The 16394-nt window shown below is 39.7% G+C and overlaps 1 protein-coding gene across 1 annotated transcript in view; it reads left to right on the top strand.

The window, feature by feature from the left end:
• slc40a1 (solute carrier family 40 member 1) overlaps window positions 1-16049 on the top strand; it is a 35965-nt gene extending 19916 nt beyond the window's left edge. Inside the window, exons 5-8 of the mRNA XM_052026612.1 lie at window positions 1505-1631; window positions 9781-10026; window positions 11777-12445; window positions 14055-16049. Of these exons, the coding sequence (XP_051882572.1) occupies window positions 1505-1631; window positions 9781-10026; window positions 11777-12445; window positions 14055-14389 (1377 nt within the window). The 3' untranslated portion in view covers window positions 14390-16049. The remainder of the gene's footprint in view (window positions 1-1504; window positions 1632-9780; window positions 10027-11776; window positions 12446-14054) is intronic.
• The last annotated feature ends 345 nt before the right edge of the window (window positions 16050-16394 follow it).

The following is a 16394-nucleotide window of genomic DNA, read 5'->3' as shown; positions in this document are numbered from 1 at the left end:
GGGGTTATCCAAATCCAAAGGCTAGTTTCTTTGGATTTGGGTAACCCCCACAGTTGTGTGGTTTTCCTTTTGTATCCTTTGGCCTCCACACCATCACCACTGGCTTTGAGTACAATTTCAAATAAGCTCCAGGATTATGGGGAATTGCATGTCAGATTCCCCATCCCGGGCTAAAATGGGGCCTCTCATTTTTGCTTCAATGATATCCAGAGCTGGGAGCAAAAAATTCTGCTAATTTCCAAAGCTTTCCAGTGCTTTTTGTTTTGCTGCTTTTGAAATAACCTGCATTGTACTGCTTAACAATATAGTAAATTCAAGCACAGGAGAACTTTTATGACTTTGTGTTGCCCCATTGTCCTGTATTTTAGCAAACAAGCACTTTTCTCAGTCATTGCAAAATGCTGTTTGTGGAGGTCATGGAAGAGGTTAGATTCACATACAAAGTTGGTCTTGCTTACTTTGTTCACATTAAATTTAAGGTCGTATATTGTCAGAGACTTCTTGCATGTTTTCAAAGTAAGGGGAAGATGGGTTTTTAAAGATGGTAGAGGAAACTTAAGATCTCACAAAGAGCAATGTTTGATGGGCTTTGGAAGAAAGTTATGTTACAAACAATCTTGTGGATTATTGGCCTAAACCTCAGCTGGTCTCTTTAACTGTGCAGACTGCTAATCTAGCAGATCAAGCTATTGGTCGGATTCTGTAAATTATGTTGGCATCCTTTAGGATGACATCCAGCCTTCTAAACTGGGGGCAATCATCAGAGAACTAGTAGCAATCCATCTTCCCCTAGAAAAGACAGCAATCTGGATTTGGGGCATCACCTACTCTATCTGGGCCTGACATGGAGGATGCAGACACTGCTGAGGCCCTGACCCTGAACTGCAGCCCTTGATGGGAGGCAAAGTTGGGAGGCAGAGTCTGAGATGCCAGCAAAACTGGGAGGCATTTGTAACAGTTTTTAAAGGTCTATTCAGAGATAGAAAAAAAAATCAAAATTGTTGTAAATAATTTTTAAAAACCATTAAAAATTAAAAAATAAGAATATAATTGAAAAACTAATTAATTATCAAAAACATTAAAATAAAATACATATAAAAAAAACCTTGAACGTCCTAATGGGAATTCCGATCCTTTGCCAGGCTTGACTGGAGTAGGATTGCAGGGCAGAATTCCCAGTTTAATGCTTGGTAATGCCAGCTCAATTGCACTTCACAGGTACACCAGCATCAAACGTTTGGCTTGTCCCAGACCTACTGAGGGCCTTTGTAAGCTGGGACTTATTTAGATGCAGGCATCTCATCTATTTACATGAAGCTCTCTGTATTAATCTTTCTCATTCTCACAAAAGCTCAAACACACTATTCATTCATTTAAACCAAATTATAATCTGATGAAGTAAACCAGAATGTAATACTGATGCTGTTCTCTTTTAAAAAAATATGAATATGATTCTTTCAATCAACTGCTTCTCAAGTGTTACCTCTGTTTAACTTTTTTGTAGACTGGCTGCTACATTTTGGTCATTACCATCGCTAACATTGCAAATCTGGCAAGCACTGCCATGGGAATCACAATTCAGAGAGATTGGATTGTTGTTGTCGCAGGAGAAGACAGAAGTAAATTGGCAGGTAAAAGTCAATGCTATATTCCAATCGTGTTGCTGTGTGAAATGTCTGCACCCTGGAGCAGCACAGAATCAGTTGATCATTTCTGACCAATCTGTTGATTAGTGCATTCTTTGCCCAGAATTTCAACTCTGGTTTTGTGTGAGAACTATTCACTAGATTACATTGAGGCAGATCACGATACAAGTCAAATGACAAGTAAAGGTCAGCCTAATCAACTAATTTAGTGTGCATGCATTGGGCAATTATTATATGCCAACAGAATATACTTTTACAATTCATACACATCTGATTATTTGTTAATAAATAACCAGTGCTATTGCTACCAAGAATGTGACATGCAGCAGTGTCTGATATCATGTTCTGCTTAGGGCCCTTCTACTTTTTATCTTGCACCCTTTGGTAAAGAATAAATCAATTGTACCACATGTCAAGGCCCAAGGCTTTCCCAATAGATTTGCTCAAGGATAATCATTGATGGATTTACTTATGGATTTGTTAAAAGTCTCAGCTTGTTGTATCAGCTGTGCTATGTACACAATGTGCAAAACAGGCCCACTGATTTATCTTGGCAGGAGATGATAATTATAGAACAGACAGCCCCTTTAAACTGCTTCAGCTTTGCAGTAGTTAGATGGGCAAGTCAGAATGTTATGAGGTCTTTCATAAGGTCATTTTTTTATCCGGGCCCTGATTAGCTTAATAGCTGAGATAGCAACTACGTATAATTGGCTTCAATGTTCCTGGGCTAGGGATTATAAAACAGATATGGCTGTGGTTTTTGGGTGTAGTCTAGTGATCCTTGCTGGAAAGTACACCTGTGCCGAGGTAAGGCAGGATTGGGTTTGGCTTGATACGCTGGAACTACCATACCCTATCGCACAGGAAAGACCGGCACTGTCAGAAAAGAAGGGAGAAAAACAAATGGTATTTGGCAAATCAGTTGTAAGTCATGAATCCTCTTCAAGTAAAAGTTTTCAACTTTATGAAATACCTCATATTATGCCACATAAACATTAGGGAAAGCTTTTAAGCTGTTGTCAGACATTTAGCAGGGTAGGTCCTTCCATAGTATAGGACTGTAGAGGACACAAGGGTAGAGTCGGATCAGTTTCCTTCAGTGCTAAAATAGATTTTGTTTGGGATGGCAGCCAATATGTTTAAAGCATGAATGTGTTTTAATTGGACTGTGGCACTTTAGTACAAATACAGATTTTTCTTTTGCAGGCTTCATGATGTTTTTGGATCACTTCATGGATCCAGCATTTTAATTAAATCAGTGGTGATGTGCAGTTTTTTAAATTTCCACTTTATTTTATGTCCACAAAGTATAATGAAGGAACATGAGTATGCATGAAGAATGAGAAACTCTCTATTAAAACAGCTTAAGCTGGTGAGGGCGATGTAATTTTTAAAATTGTATGAAGTGGTAGAAAATAGTTCAAATTTTCAATTATAAAATTCAACAACATGAGTGTAGTCATTTTTGAGTTTTTACATAGCTCACCTACATTTCAAATCTACCCACCAAGCTACTTGTAACTTAACCAAGGCAACTTCCATGCAGTGGATGATAGTGTTTGCAGGCCAATCAGGCAAAAGCTCTTAAACCAAGGACACTGATACTCCACCTGCTATAATAGATGGAACGAAGCACCATGAACATGCCATGTTAGTAGCCTTGTGGCTAAACACACAATTTGATAAATCCATAGAATCCAGAGAACAGTACAGCACAATACAGGCCCTTCGGCCCACAATGTTGTGCCAAACTTTAAACCTCGCCTAAGCCTATCTAACCCCTTCCTCCCACATATCCCCCTATTTTAAATTCTTCCATATGCTTATCTAGTAATCTCTTGAATTTGACCAATGTATCTGCCTCTACCACAGCCCCAGGCAGCGCATTCCATGCCCCAACCACTCTCTGGGTAAAAAACCTTCCTCTAATATCTCCCTTGAACTTCCCACCCATTACTTTAAAGCCATGCCCTCTTGTATTGAGCATTGGTGCCCTGGGAAAGAGGCGCTGGCTGTCTACTCTATCTGTTCCTCTTAATATTTTGTACACCTCTATCATGTCTCCCCTTATCCTCCTTCTCTCCAAAGAGTAAAGCCCTAGCTCCCTTAGTCTCTCCTCATAACGCATACTCTCCAAACTAGGCAGCATCCTGGTAAATCTCCTCTGCACCCTTTCCAATGCTTCCACATCCTTCCTATAACGAGGTGACCAGAACTGGACATAGTACTCTAAGTGTGGTCTAACCAGAGTTTTATAGAGCTGCATCATTACCCCGCAGCTCTTAAACTTGATCCCACGACTTATGAATGCTAACATCCCATAAGCTTTCTTAACTACCCTATCCACCCGTGAGAAACTTTCAGGGATTTGTGGATATGAACCCCCAGATCCCTCTGCTCCTCCACACTACCCAGAATCCTGCCATTAACTTTGTACTCTGCCTTGGAGTTTGTCCTTCCAAAGTGTACCACCTCACACTTCTCCGGATTGAACTCCATCTGCCACTTCTCAGCCCAGCTCTGCATCCTATCAATGTCCCTCTGCAAGCTTCGACAATCCTCCACACTATCCACAACACCACCAACCTTTGTGTCGTCTGTAAACTTGCCAACCCACCCTTCTACCCCCTCATCCAAGTCACTAATAAAAATCATGAAAAGCAGAGGTCCCAGAGCGGATCCTTGTGGGACACTGCCAGTCACAGCCCTCCAATCTGAATGCACTCCCTCCACCACAACCCTCTGCTTTCTACAGGCAAGCCAATTCTGAATCCACACAGCTAAGCTTCCCTGGATCCCATGCCCTCTGACCTTCTGAAGAAGCCGACCACGTGGAACCTTGTCAAATGCCTTACTAAAATCCATGTAGACCACATCTACTGCACTATCCTCATCGATCTGCCCGGTCACCTCCTCAAAGAACCCTATCAGGCTTGTGAGACATGATCTGCCCTTCACAAAGCCATGCTGGCTGTCCCTGATCAGACCATGATTCTCTAAATGCCCATAGATCCTATCTCTAAGAATCCTTTCCGACAGCTTGCCCACCATAGATGTAAGGCTCACTGGTCTATAATTCCCTGTACTATCCCTACTACCTTTTTTGAATAAGGGCACAACATTTTCCACCCTCCAATCCTCTGGTACCATTCCCGTTGACAACGAGGACTCAAAGATTCTAGCCAACGGTTCAGCAATCTCCTCCCTTTCCTCGCGGAGCAGCCTGGGGAATATTCTGTCAGGCCCCGGGGACTTATCTGTTCTAATATTTTTTAACAGCTCCAACGCATCCTCTCTCTTGATATCAACATGCTCTAGAACATTAACTTTACCAACACTGTCCTCAGCATCATCAAGGCCCCCCTCCTTGGTGAATACTGAAGTATTCATTGAGGACCTCACACACTTCCACAGCCTCCAGGCACATCTTTCCACCTTTGTCTCTAATCAGTCCTACCTTTACTCTCATCATCCTTTTGCTCTTCACATAAGTGAAAAATGCCTTGGGGTTTTCCTTAACCCTACTCGTCAAGGCCTTTTCATGTCCCCTTCTTGCTCTCCTCAGCCCCTTCTTAAGTTCCTCCCTCGCTACCCTATATTCCTCATGAGCCCTATCTGATCCTTGTCAAGAATGGGAATGTCAATCCTTGTCAATAAATGTCAAGAATGCTGTTCCCACATATAAAGGGCTTCCAGCAATGACAAATGATATTTGCATTTGTGGTTAGCACTCACTGCCAAGGAGATTTGACATTGCTGTTAGAATTCTATCAAATCTGGGAACAAACTCCAAGGAATAAGTCCTGTGCTGAAGAAAAAAAACATTTTCATGTCAGGAACTGAAACCATGGATCGTAACACAGGCTGGAAGGCCTGCAGTGAGGAAATGCCGTTCCAAGCCAATCACACCAGCTTGTGTTCAAGATATCACTCTGAGGTGTTTATAAATGATGAAGGGATCTGGAGTCCTGAATAATGAAGCTGAGGAGGAGTATGGTTTACCCACAGAATGATCCTGCTGAACCAGGTGCACAGATGGATTCCTCTTTTGAAAACCACCACCTGCAGGTGACATGGTATGTTTCAAGTGCCACATACCAATTCATGGCCAGTTGTTTTGGCCAGTACCAGTCAAACCAATAACTGTTGCCTAGTAAGTCTAGAGAGGAGGCATGATTCAGTATGGTCTGCAAAAGGAAGAAAACCATGCCAACATGTAAGTTAACTAATTGAGGACCTCCCTGCTCCACTTAAACACTGGGTAGGTCACCAGACCAACAGAGTTATAGTTTATACTGCTGGGAGTTTTGTATAATATCCTGCATGGGGTCAGGGGAACTGAAATGAACTGAAAGCAGAACTTAATTATTTTTCTGACCTCTTGCTGATCTTCCTCGTTTTATAAATAAGGACTTCAAGGAAGGAATCCAGCCACATTTTTAAAAATTGATTTTCCAGGATCCAAGCGTCACTATCAAGGCCAACACTTATTGCTTTTCCCTAACTGCTCATGAGAAGGTGGTACCTTCTTGAGCCACTGTTGTCCTTCTGGTGAAGGTATATTCCAAATTCTGCTGTATTTAAAATTCTATGACTCAGAGTGAGAAAAGGCCCTAAGCACAGACTCCGCACAGGCAGCACCCATAGTCTGGATTGAACCTGGGTCACTGACACTTTGCCCTCACAAGACGAATACAAGCTTAGAATGTGCCCAATGAAAGCCTTTTGCCGAGGCAATCATACCAGTGATCACGGTATACTACTGCTCAGGAAGCGTGAGGCTGGTTGTGGCCTCACGGACATTCATAGAGCATGGTTTGCTATGAAAGTGGGGGGCACATGGAGACAACTCAAATATTTTCACCTACAGTAAAAAGAATAGGTTTTAATGAAGCTTCCTCCAAAGTTGTTGTTGAAGGTGTGACAAACCATTTTTGTGAGCTGCTGAGTCTTGAGCTCCCCGTTGATTTAGATAAACACAATCTGCTGATTTATTGGTTTATGGACACAACTGTAATTGGGAAGGAAGGATCCCAGACTCCTAATGCAGGGGATTCCTTCATCTTTTAATAAATCTGTTGGTTCCCTGTAACATGGTAGAACTGTCTTGTTCATGAATGAGATTACTGTGACTGCCACAGAAGGTTCGAATCATGAGCAGTGAGCACAGATGAAGTTTCTTGGTTAATGAATAAATCATATATAACAGGTGTTCTATTTGAATTTATGGTTTATGAGAGAGCCCTATAATGAGGAATTATTAAAGCTATGTCTGTATTAAGGCCTAACCAAATGAAGATGACTGAAATGACAGCGGAAGGTTGAAAAAAAACACTACAAAATATGAAGTTGATTCTCAAATTTAAAAATCGGCAAAGTCAAAAACATGGAAGATAAGAGAATTTCAACAGTACAGTCAGGAAGGTTGAACTCATTTCAGACATTTACTTATGTTAAAAAGCTCGTGACAGCTGTGGAAGTTGCAATCCAAGCATACTCAGCCCTAGTTGCATAATCTTTGACAAACTAGCAAAATGTTGCAGTACAGATATCTGCACATTTTGATCAGACAACAGATCCTCCATTATGCTCTTTTCCAACTGTCCCTTCTTCTAAACAAAGATGAACGTAAGTTTACCTGACTGGGCAGGACTAAACCTGGAATTTCAACTGTATTGCAACACTTAGTTTCTGCTGGGTGCATTTAAATCCTGTACTGGGTATTCAGTGTTGCCTACAGCCTTGCCTTGTCCTCAACTCACCAGTGGTTCTTGTAGAGCTTTCCATCAGTACTCTTCTGACTCTCGTGCATCTTTTATCCCTCCTCCCATCTGAACTCTGTACTCCCTTAGCCCCTCCACCCTTCAATAATGTTACCAAATACTTCATTACACCACTCCCATGCTACTGTTAATAGCTTCCCGCACAGTTGTTGGTGCCTTCTGTGGCTGCTGGTGACCTTTCGCTAACTCTGCCTGGTAAAGTGTTTTCCACAACAGGTACAAACCAAGACTAATTACAGTTCCCTGTTTTAAAAAAAAGTTGCTTCATAAACAAGTATATCTAGTTAAAAACCTGCATTTGTATAGCACTCTCTTCTCAAGACATCCTCCAGTGCTTGACTTCAAGGAATTATTTTAGAATGCGTGCAATAAAGTTGTGCAGCTAGGTTCAGGTGGGAGTCTTTACCCAGCCAAGTTCTCACAAGGGGACTGTCCATTGCTTCCATGCTGGTAAGCTTGAGCTCCAGGCTTTGCACACAATTTAATGTTGGAGCTGGTATTCCTTATGCTCCTTGATATTGTGTGTAGGCTTTCATTCAGCCCTGCCAATGTGCCAAGTGTTCTATTGCGCATGCCTCTGTCTGTGGGCTGTCCCCTTGAAGCCCTCATTGTGTCCTCTGGAGCAGACACATACTTTAGTCGCCAGTGACATGTCGTCTAGTCTTTGCTTGCCTCCTGTCCTGGCTTCTGCTGGCATTTCTAAGTGCTGGTATAGTGGAGATTATGGTTGTTTTGAAAGCAAACATAATGTTCTTCTATTATATACTCACTCATCTAACTATTAATTTTTATTGTCGTGTCATGTTTAATGTTCTACTTATTTGTTTTATTTTACTTGGTTTTTGTCCAATTGATGCATTTTAAACAGTGATGTATATAAAGAAGGTTTTCATTTTTGTAATGTTTACTTTTTTGTCATGAGCCATGACTTAAGAATTAACACTGATCAGTATAATGGATTGTAGGATTGCAGCTTCCAAGTCAACTATATTTTCAACCTTGACCTGAATGAATTATATTTAAATGTGCTCACTGTGGACATTTGTTTGGCCTTACTATACATCCTTATTTTATACTGTTTTCTTGTGCCATTGGTGGTTAGAGCAGTGACAAGAACCTTGCACCCTCCTGTTTGTTTCTGGCAAGTCTTTCAATGGATCTCTAGCTGCTTCCCAGCTTGGCTTCCACAGCTCTTCACCATGTTGTTTTTGGGTGGCCTTGTTTTTACTTACCATCAGCTGTCCATCCTGTTGCAATCCTTGTGATGGAATCAGCTTCCGTCAGAAGCACACGGTCAATCCATCTACAACGCCTTCTAGTAGTAATGATACTCAGACTTTCTTGGCTGCATTGAGCAAGTAGCCCTTGATTTGAGTTTACTCTGGGCCTGAAGATAGCATTTTTTTGAGGCATATTGTGTAAAATGAAGTCAGTTTGGATGTGTCAAAGTCCATCACTCCAACATTCCATGCTGAAAGTTCTCAGCTCTGATGAATCTTGAGTTTTGCTTTAGGGTGAATTTTGATGATGTCCATACTATATTTAAGCTCCTGAACATGTTCCTGTTTTGGATGTTCTGCATATTCTACCATCTTGCCTGATGGTTTTGCCCAAGTATGTGAATGTTTGTACATTGGTCTGTCAGCACTGGTGATGTTGAAGGTCATGATATCGACTTTGTTGCAGTTAATTCTCATCCAGTTTACTGCCTCAATGCATTTTTTTTCTTGTGTGTGGTGTTGGCTAAGAGTTGGAAGAGTGAAGCCAGCTACAAAGTCAAGATCTTCAAGGGATAAGAAAGGGGACTTGGATAGAAACAGCTCAAGTTTAGGCCACAATCCTACCCCATTATCTATGATACTGTAGGGAAACTGAGCACATTGATATCAAAAATAAATATTTTAACTTGTAACACAGGTTCAAGGTCAGTACAAGGAGCTTCGGTTTAAAATCAATAACGTCCCTTTGTGTTCTCAAATATGGGTCAAATTCTTTTTATAACAACAGGTTAGATGGCTACTACTGTGAGTTAAATAACCATTGTAAAAGAAGTTCACAATGTTATCACAAAAGGCTTACTTATTAAGGATCTTTATGTGGATGCATAATTGTACAGTCATTCTTGAACAGTAAATCAACCTAGCAAGCATTCACCATATTTATAGAGCTCAATCTAACTGACAATTTCTTGTACTTATTGAATATTATTGTTGAAAGCAATGCTACCGTAACCACTTGTAAAACAGATAATATAAAAGTCCTTTTATTGTAAATGAATGTATGTTAAATGTACAAGCGGCTGCACGTCCAGATAATATAAACACTGCAATCTTTTTCTGTCCCAATAGATATGAATGCTACAGTTCGCAGAATTGATCAGGTAACAAATATTTTGGCTCCAATGGCAGTCGGACAAATAATGACATTTGGCTCTACGGTAGTTGGCTGTGGTTTTATTTCTGGTTGGAATCTGTTCTCCATGTGTTTTGAATATTATTTGCTGTTGAAAATTTACCAAAGAACACCTGCACTGGCCATCAAAGCAAGTCAGAAGGTCGATGAACAAGAGCTGAAGCCACTGAACAAACAAAAAGGTACTCAATAACTTTGTCAATGACTAGTGACCAGCTAGCTTGTCAGACAACACTCAACCCTTCTTTGGGTGCACGCAGTAATCCAAGCCAATTTACTTCCCTAACATATAGGATCCAATTTGTTGTTTAGTCCTAGTCATTTTCGTGTTACAAGTTATAAAAATACCGTAATTGCAATCTAACTTGTTTAAATCAATTACAATTTTTGCTATCAGCAATTTTAAATCCATATATTAGATATTAGATTTTGGAATAAATATATGAAATTATGCTAAATGTTAAAGGATGACTCCAACTCTGAATTATAAAACGCCAGCATGTTCTCTGAAGGGTCAGAAATGATGATGTTATGAAAAGACACTACATCAATGAATTGCAGCAATGGATTTCCTTCCCAGCCAGTTAAAGCTTGCCTGCTCTCCCTGGGGTTTGAGTGGCAGATTTGGTTCTATTATGTTGGATCCCCTAATAAAAGAAAGCAAATCTGAAAGAGAAACATTTATTGCCATTATAGATGTTTGTCTCATGGGTTACTAATAGCTACTCACAAGTAAGCAGCCTTCCTCTGCCTATTTGTTTGATTTTTCATTACTCCACTTTCAAGTCCAACAATTTTGTTGATCACATCTGTGATACAAACATAGAATTACCTAAAAGAAAATCAAAAGAAATTCACACTATGATTAGTCATTAGCCATGATGTTGTGTTAACATAATAGAGTCAGATTCTAACCCTGCATCCCTCCCTCCCCTATATAAGGATCAGCAAGTTAGGGTCTCCTGTGTGAATGTTTAAAAATGGTTTTAAGTAATATAAGATTTTTTAAATTAAATTTTTTAAAATAGTTTTTGAATGTCAGAGAAATTCAGCAATGTTCAAAGTCTTTGACAGTGTTTGTGGACTCCAGAGACTGAGGGAACGGGTTTACTGCCAGTCAAAGTATTTTCAGCTGTTTTCTGAGTGGATCTTGTTCTGATTAACCCATGTGATAGCATTATGTCGGAGAAGACCCTTCCATCACACAGGGCCTGGCCATTTAGGATCGAGATCACACAGAGGCACTGCAGCAGAGTAACAGTTAAGGCTGCTGCCTCACAGCTCCAGGAGCCTTGGTTCAATCCCGACATCAGGTGCTATCTCTGCAGAGTTTACATGTTTTCCTGTGTGACTGTGTAGGTGTCCTGGGTACTCCAGAGTCTTCCCCCCCCACCCCCCCACCCCCCAAATCCCAAATATGTGCTGGTATGGTAATTAGCTCCAGTTAATTATGCCTACTGTAATTAAATGGCAAAAAAAATCAAAGGAGAGTTGGTGGAAATGTGAGAAAGAATAAGTGTTTCAGAGAAATAGGAAAGGGAATAGGATTGATGGGGTCACTCTGCTGGGAACTGGCATGGACTCAAGGGGCTGAATGGCCACCTTCTGTGTCATAATAATTAAGTTAGGTTAAGTCAGTGGAAAGCATGAGGTATTGCTCTTGGCACCAAGTTTGGTCTATTTAAGTTTCATTGTTCAAAAGATAGCGGTATGTGCACCACAACTGCCCATGCTGTCCCTATTAAAAAAAAATCCGGAGGAAAAGTTGGTAGTAACAAATACTAAGATAACAAGGAAGATGTGTATTTATATAGCAATTTTCACATCCCTATCAGGATGTCCAAAGAGCCTTTCAGCCAGTGAAGTATTTTTGCAGCGTGGTTCCTGGTGTAATGTCTCTGGTTATTGATTGGAGATGTTATGTGTTTCCAGATATTGAGTCTGGCCAAACGAAGACTGGAGATAAAACAGGATCAGACCATCCAGCTGAAGGTGCTCATCTGATGAACATAAAGGCACTGGAACAACAGAAAAAGCAACGTTGTGGTGACAAAATTCTTGAGCCTTTCTACACATTAAGGGATGGGTGGGTAGCTTATTACAAGCAACCTATATTCTGGGCTGGCATGGGCCTGGCATTCCTCTACATGACTGTCCTGGGCTTTGACTGTATTACAACAGGATATGCTTACACCCAAGGTTTGAGTGGATTTCTCCTGAGCTTGCTGATGGGGGCCTCTGCTGTCGCAGGAATTCTGGGCACCATTGCCTTCACGTGGATACGCCGAAAGTGTGGCCTGATCCGTGCAGGCTTCATTTCTGGTGTGACTCAGTTTTCATGTCTGATTTTGTGCGTGATTTCTGTGTTCATGCCTGGAAGTCCTCTGGATTTATCCGTATCACCTTTTATGGAGCTCACCAGCAGATACATGGCTACGGATACCTTGATGGAAGCAGTTAGAACAACGTCAGAACCTCAGCTAATCACCACAATTGGATACAACAACTCAACGACTGAATCTGCAAGCAGTGAGGAATTTCTACCAGAATCTTACATCTCAGTTAGCTTGCTCTTTGCTGGCATCATTGCTGCAAGAGTTGGTAAGTGTGAAACTCAGATGAAAGGTCAATAAGAGATATGTATAGGCTAGTGGAAGTTCATCTCTAAAAGAGAACTCTTTAGACCTTCTTCCTTTTAGGATGCTATGAATATCTAAACTGGGGATGACTTAAGGTTTGTACTATGTTTGGAGATAAGCAGCTAACATGAATTCAATCTGTTTTCCTTTGTGATGAAACGGATTAATTTCTATGCACTTGATAAATAGATTTTATTAAAATCCAAAATATGCTTGAGTACTTAGTGCATACATCCCACACTTCAGGATGCTTAATTCAGGTAAAATAGCCAAGATACAAATCTGCACAGAGGTCACTGAGCATGCCCATTGATGCTAGTCAACATATATTGTTGGACTGGCATCCTTTCGTAGGAAATTCCACTGTACATCACTACAATGAACACTGAGGCAAGTGGGATTTGAGGCCAGCTTGGCATTAATTAATGGATTTGACTCTACCTGAGTCACTGCCAGGTAGTCTGGAGTGTCCATCTTCCCATCCCCTCCCTCTTCCAGCCCCCATCTCCTAATCTTACCAATCATCATCACAGCTCTCCTCCCACTTCCTGGAGATCCTTTTCCATTCCCTCCCCCCCCTTTTGATCTTCCCCATGAATCATCTCCCTTTGACCACCATAATTCCTTTGGATTCTCCACTTTCTGCTTCCGTTTCCCATATTTAAAACAAAATGCAGAATTGGCCAAGAAGATATTGGTAATAGGTTGGCGGTTTACAGTCAGAAAGAGGCAGTAAAACAGTGCCTGTGTGATTGCCAACTTGAGCTGGAAAGATCCAGTTCCATTGCTGCGTCTTTGCTGAGATGCACAAATGGAAGCTCATCAAGCCTCAAAGGATCCATTCCCACAGCAGCCACAGACCAGCTGCATCAAAGGCTCAGGGAATATATGGGGAAGGAGGGATGCAGAGATCAGTGTACGTAGTCAACTCCTCTTCTCGCGATCTACTGCCTTTGTAGTAGTGTAACGAGGTCCTGTGTGAGGCAGAAATTGCAGCATGATGCCTGGGGGAGTCTAAAATTGAAAGACTGCAAACAAGAAAAAATGATTGGGAAAATATTTTGATCTATGGAATATGAGACAAGCAGATATTTTGATTAATACATTAAGTCAAAATGGAAATCCATTAATTCATGAATAATTTGGAATTCAGCATAATGTGCTCTTAATTTTTTTCTGAGATTTGAACAAAGGTCATAGTTGCACCTTTAGGGAGCAATTTAAGTTGGTAGTTGTGGAAATGTGCATTGTGTGGATAGGGAAGTCATTAGGTGCATGCTTTACATTGAGTAAATGCCAGGTGCACTAAAGTGAAGTGCATGGTCCAGTTTCCCAAAGACTGTGGTGTCACCTGGAAATGACTCCTTAGGCAGGTTTATGAACAATTTGTGCATTGAGAATGAGTGATAATTGATTTATTTTTCTAGGCTGTAGATGCTACAGATGAGTTGTTTAACTAAAAATTACAGGTTGCATTACCTTTCCTCAGTCTACCAGGCTTGCTCTTTGTGTAGATTTGAGCACTTATTATTTTGTGAAACTAACCGTGACATTTATTTATCTTTCCTCAGGGCTCTGGTCCTTTGATTTAACGGTAACACAACTCATTCAAGAAAACGTGGATGAATCAGAACGGGGAAAGATTAATGGTGTACAGAATTCTATGAATTATCTTCTTGACCTATTGCATTTCATCATGGTCATATTAGCTCCAAATCCAGAAGCATTTGGTCTTCTTGTAATCATTTCAACCTCCTTTGTTGCTATGGGGCATTTGATGTATTTCAAGTATGCTTACAAATCATTGGGAAGCCAACTCTTTGTCTGCAGGTCCAAAGACTCAGCAACTCAGGGCAACAATCCTCAAATAACTGATTGTGTGTCAGTCAGCACAAGTAATGACTAAAGAGATAATATCCTTTATTCTAACCTATACCATACACTTTTAAGATATCTACTTTTCAAGTAGCTTAGACATCTCAATTAGCAATATTATACGAAAACCTTAATAAGCCAAATTTTCTTAGTGCCTACATATTTTTTCTTCTGCTTCATACTATATTAAAATTTTGCAAGTATCGATCAATTAGATATCTCCAAGCGAATGATTCAGGTCTCAATGGAGTCATCTGTAGTTTCAGTAGGGAGCAGTTGACTAATAAATGTAGCATTATCAGTCAGGGAATATTGCACTAACTTTGAAATAGTGCAGTGGCTGGTGTTAGTTTGGTTGGAGAAAAGCAATAAAAAGGTTTTGAGTGAAAATCTTGCATGGCTTGTACTCATATTACCATAGTTATATGAGAAGAAGATGAGGTTAACTTGTAAATGTAGTTTCATTGAAATATCTACTAACAAAGGGTTATAGTCTCTTTATCATTTATAGGTACCAGAATCATATATATTTGATTTTCACCAATATATTTTCTCCTTCTTGCTGCTAATATCATTAAAGGAACTGTTTGTCAATCTGCCAATAATATTTTTCAAACTAATATGGAATTTAGTATGACATCTGGAATAAAGGGAGTAATATTTCCAACTAAACTGTGCCTTGACATTAAATTTGTGAGATGCTGAAATAACCAGGTAATATCATACTGTAAGCAAATACACTGCAGTGAGTTTTGGGTGTGCAGGAAATGGGATTATCAACATTTGTCAACAAAATCTGCAGGCCAGCAAATATATTTAATACCACTGCTCCTTCCTTGATGAAGGGTAGAAATGATCAATTCTTGTGTGTTCAAGAGAGATTATATTCCAAACATGCCTATCCATTCATATTAAACTCATTGGAACATTTGGAAAATAGGCATTTTTCTATTTGTGAAATTGTTAATCTTACGTGACCTTGTGGAACCTGGGTGTTGTTGATGAAGGTGGGAGGAGGTGATGTAAATGCTCTTTTTTGTTCACATTACATTATATTCAAAGGGATGCCCTCTGGTCATTGTTTCACATGGAATCATGAAAGTACTTGTAAGGAGTAATGTCACTATGGGTATTGATCAGAATAACATCTTACCCTTTAATTGTGGAATAGGAGACGTGGCACTTGTCCTTAGCATATTATTCAATACTCGAATTCAAGTTGGTGGTTGAAGTGGTCACAGTATGTAAGTGGATAAAGAGTAAAGTTTTCCTTGTTTGAAGGTGGACATTTTAACATCAATGCAGGCCAATCAATGATTAGATTTGTGAAATGGACGTCAAGTCTATGTTGCAGAGAAAATGAAAATAGAGCAATTGAAATTGCAATAATTTTATGCAAAACTATGAGAAATTAACCATAACCAATGGATTTGAGTTTGGATCTTTAAAATTCCTAATTATTATTATAAATATAGCTTTAGAAAAATCTTTATGGTCAATATTTATGTTATATTAGAGTTTGAAATAAAATTTCTGGATTCATAACAAAGGTGTGTTAACCATTGTTTAAACCCCATTTGTAATTTTTTTTTCAGCTTGGCTGAAATCTGTAAAATTATGACAATAAACACTCCAAAGTCACATTTTCTGAAATTGAAAGCATTGCTAAATAAAATGTTGCTGAAATAATATAGGTTTGTGGTGGTGTTTCTTTTTGCAGTTTCTCTGTTAAACATAAACATTACAACATTAACAGAACATTAGTAAACTCCCTATCTTGTATGAAGCAGCAACACACAGGGTCAGTTCTTGTGAAAAATGATCCGTATGAGGTCCATTAAGTTTCAAGTTTTTGGGTCAAAGATTCAAACTTGTTTGCTGCCCTTCATAGGGAGTTTGTACTGATTAGTTGAATGTTTTGAATTGTTTAAAGTGCTCGAGTTTTTAACTGCTTTAGCTTATTTTTAAAACTTTTTAAAATAAATTTTTTCAGTTTTATTTGTTTTTGAAATTCAGAGTATTGTCTGAAACCAGTA

The sequence above is a fragment of the Pristis pectinata genome, chromosome 1, assembly GCF_009764475.1.
Source record: "Pristis pectinata isolate sPriPec2 chromosome 1, sPriPec2.1.pri, whole genome shotgun sequence".
In the NCBI taxonomy this organism is placed as follows: Eukaryota; Metazoa; Chordata; class Chondrichthyes; order Rhinopristiformes; family Pristidae; genus Pristis; species Pristis pectinata.
This window is presented reverse-complemented; position numbering and strand designations above follow the sequence as displayed.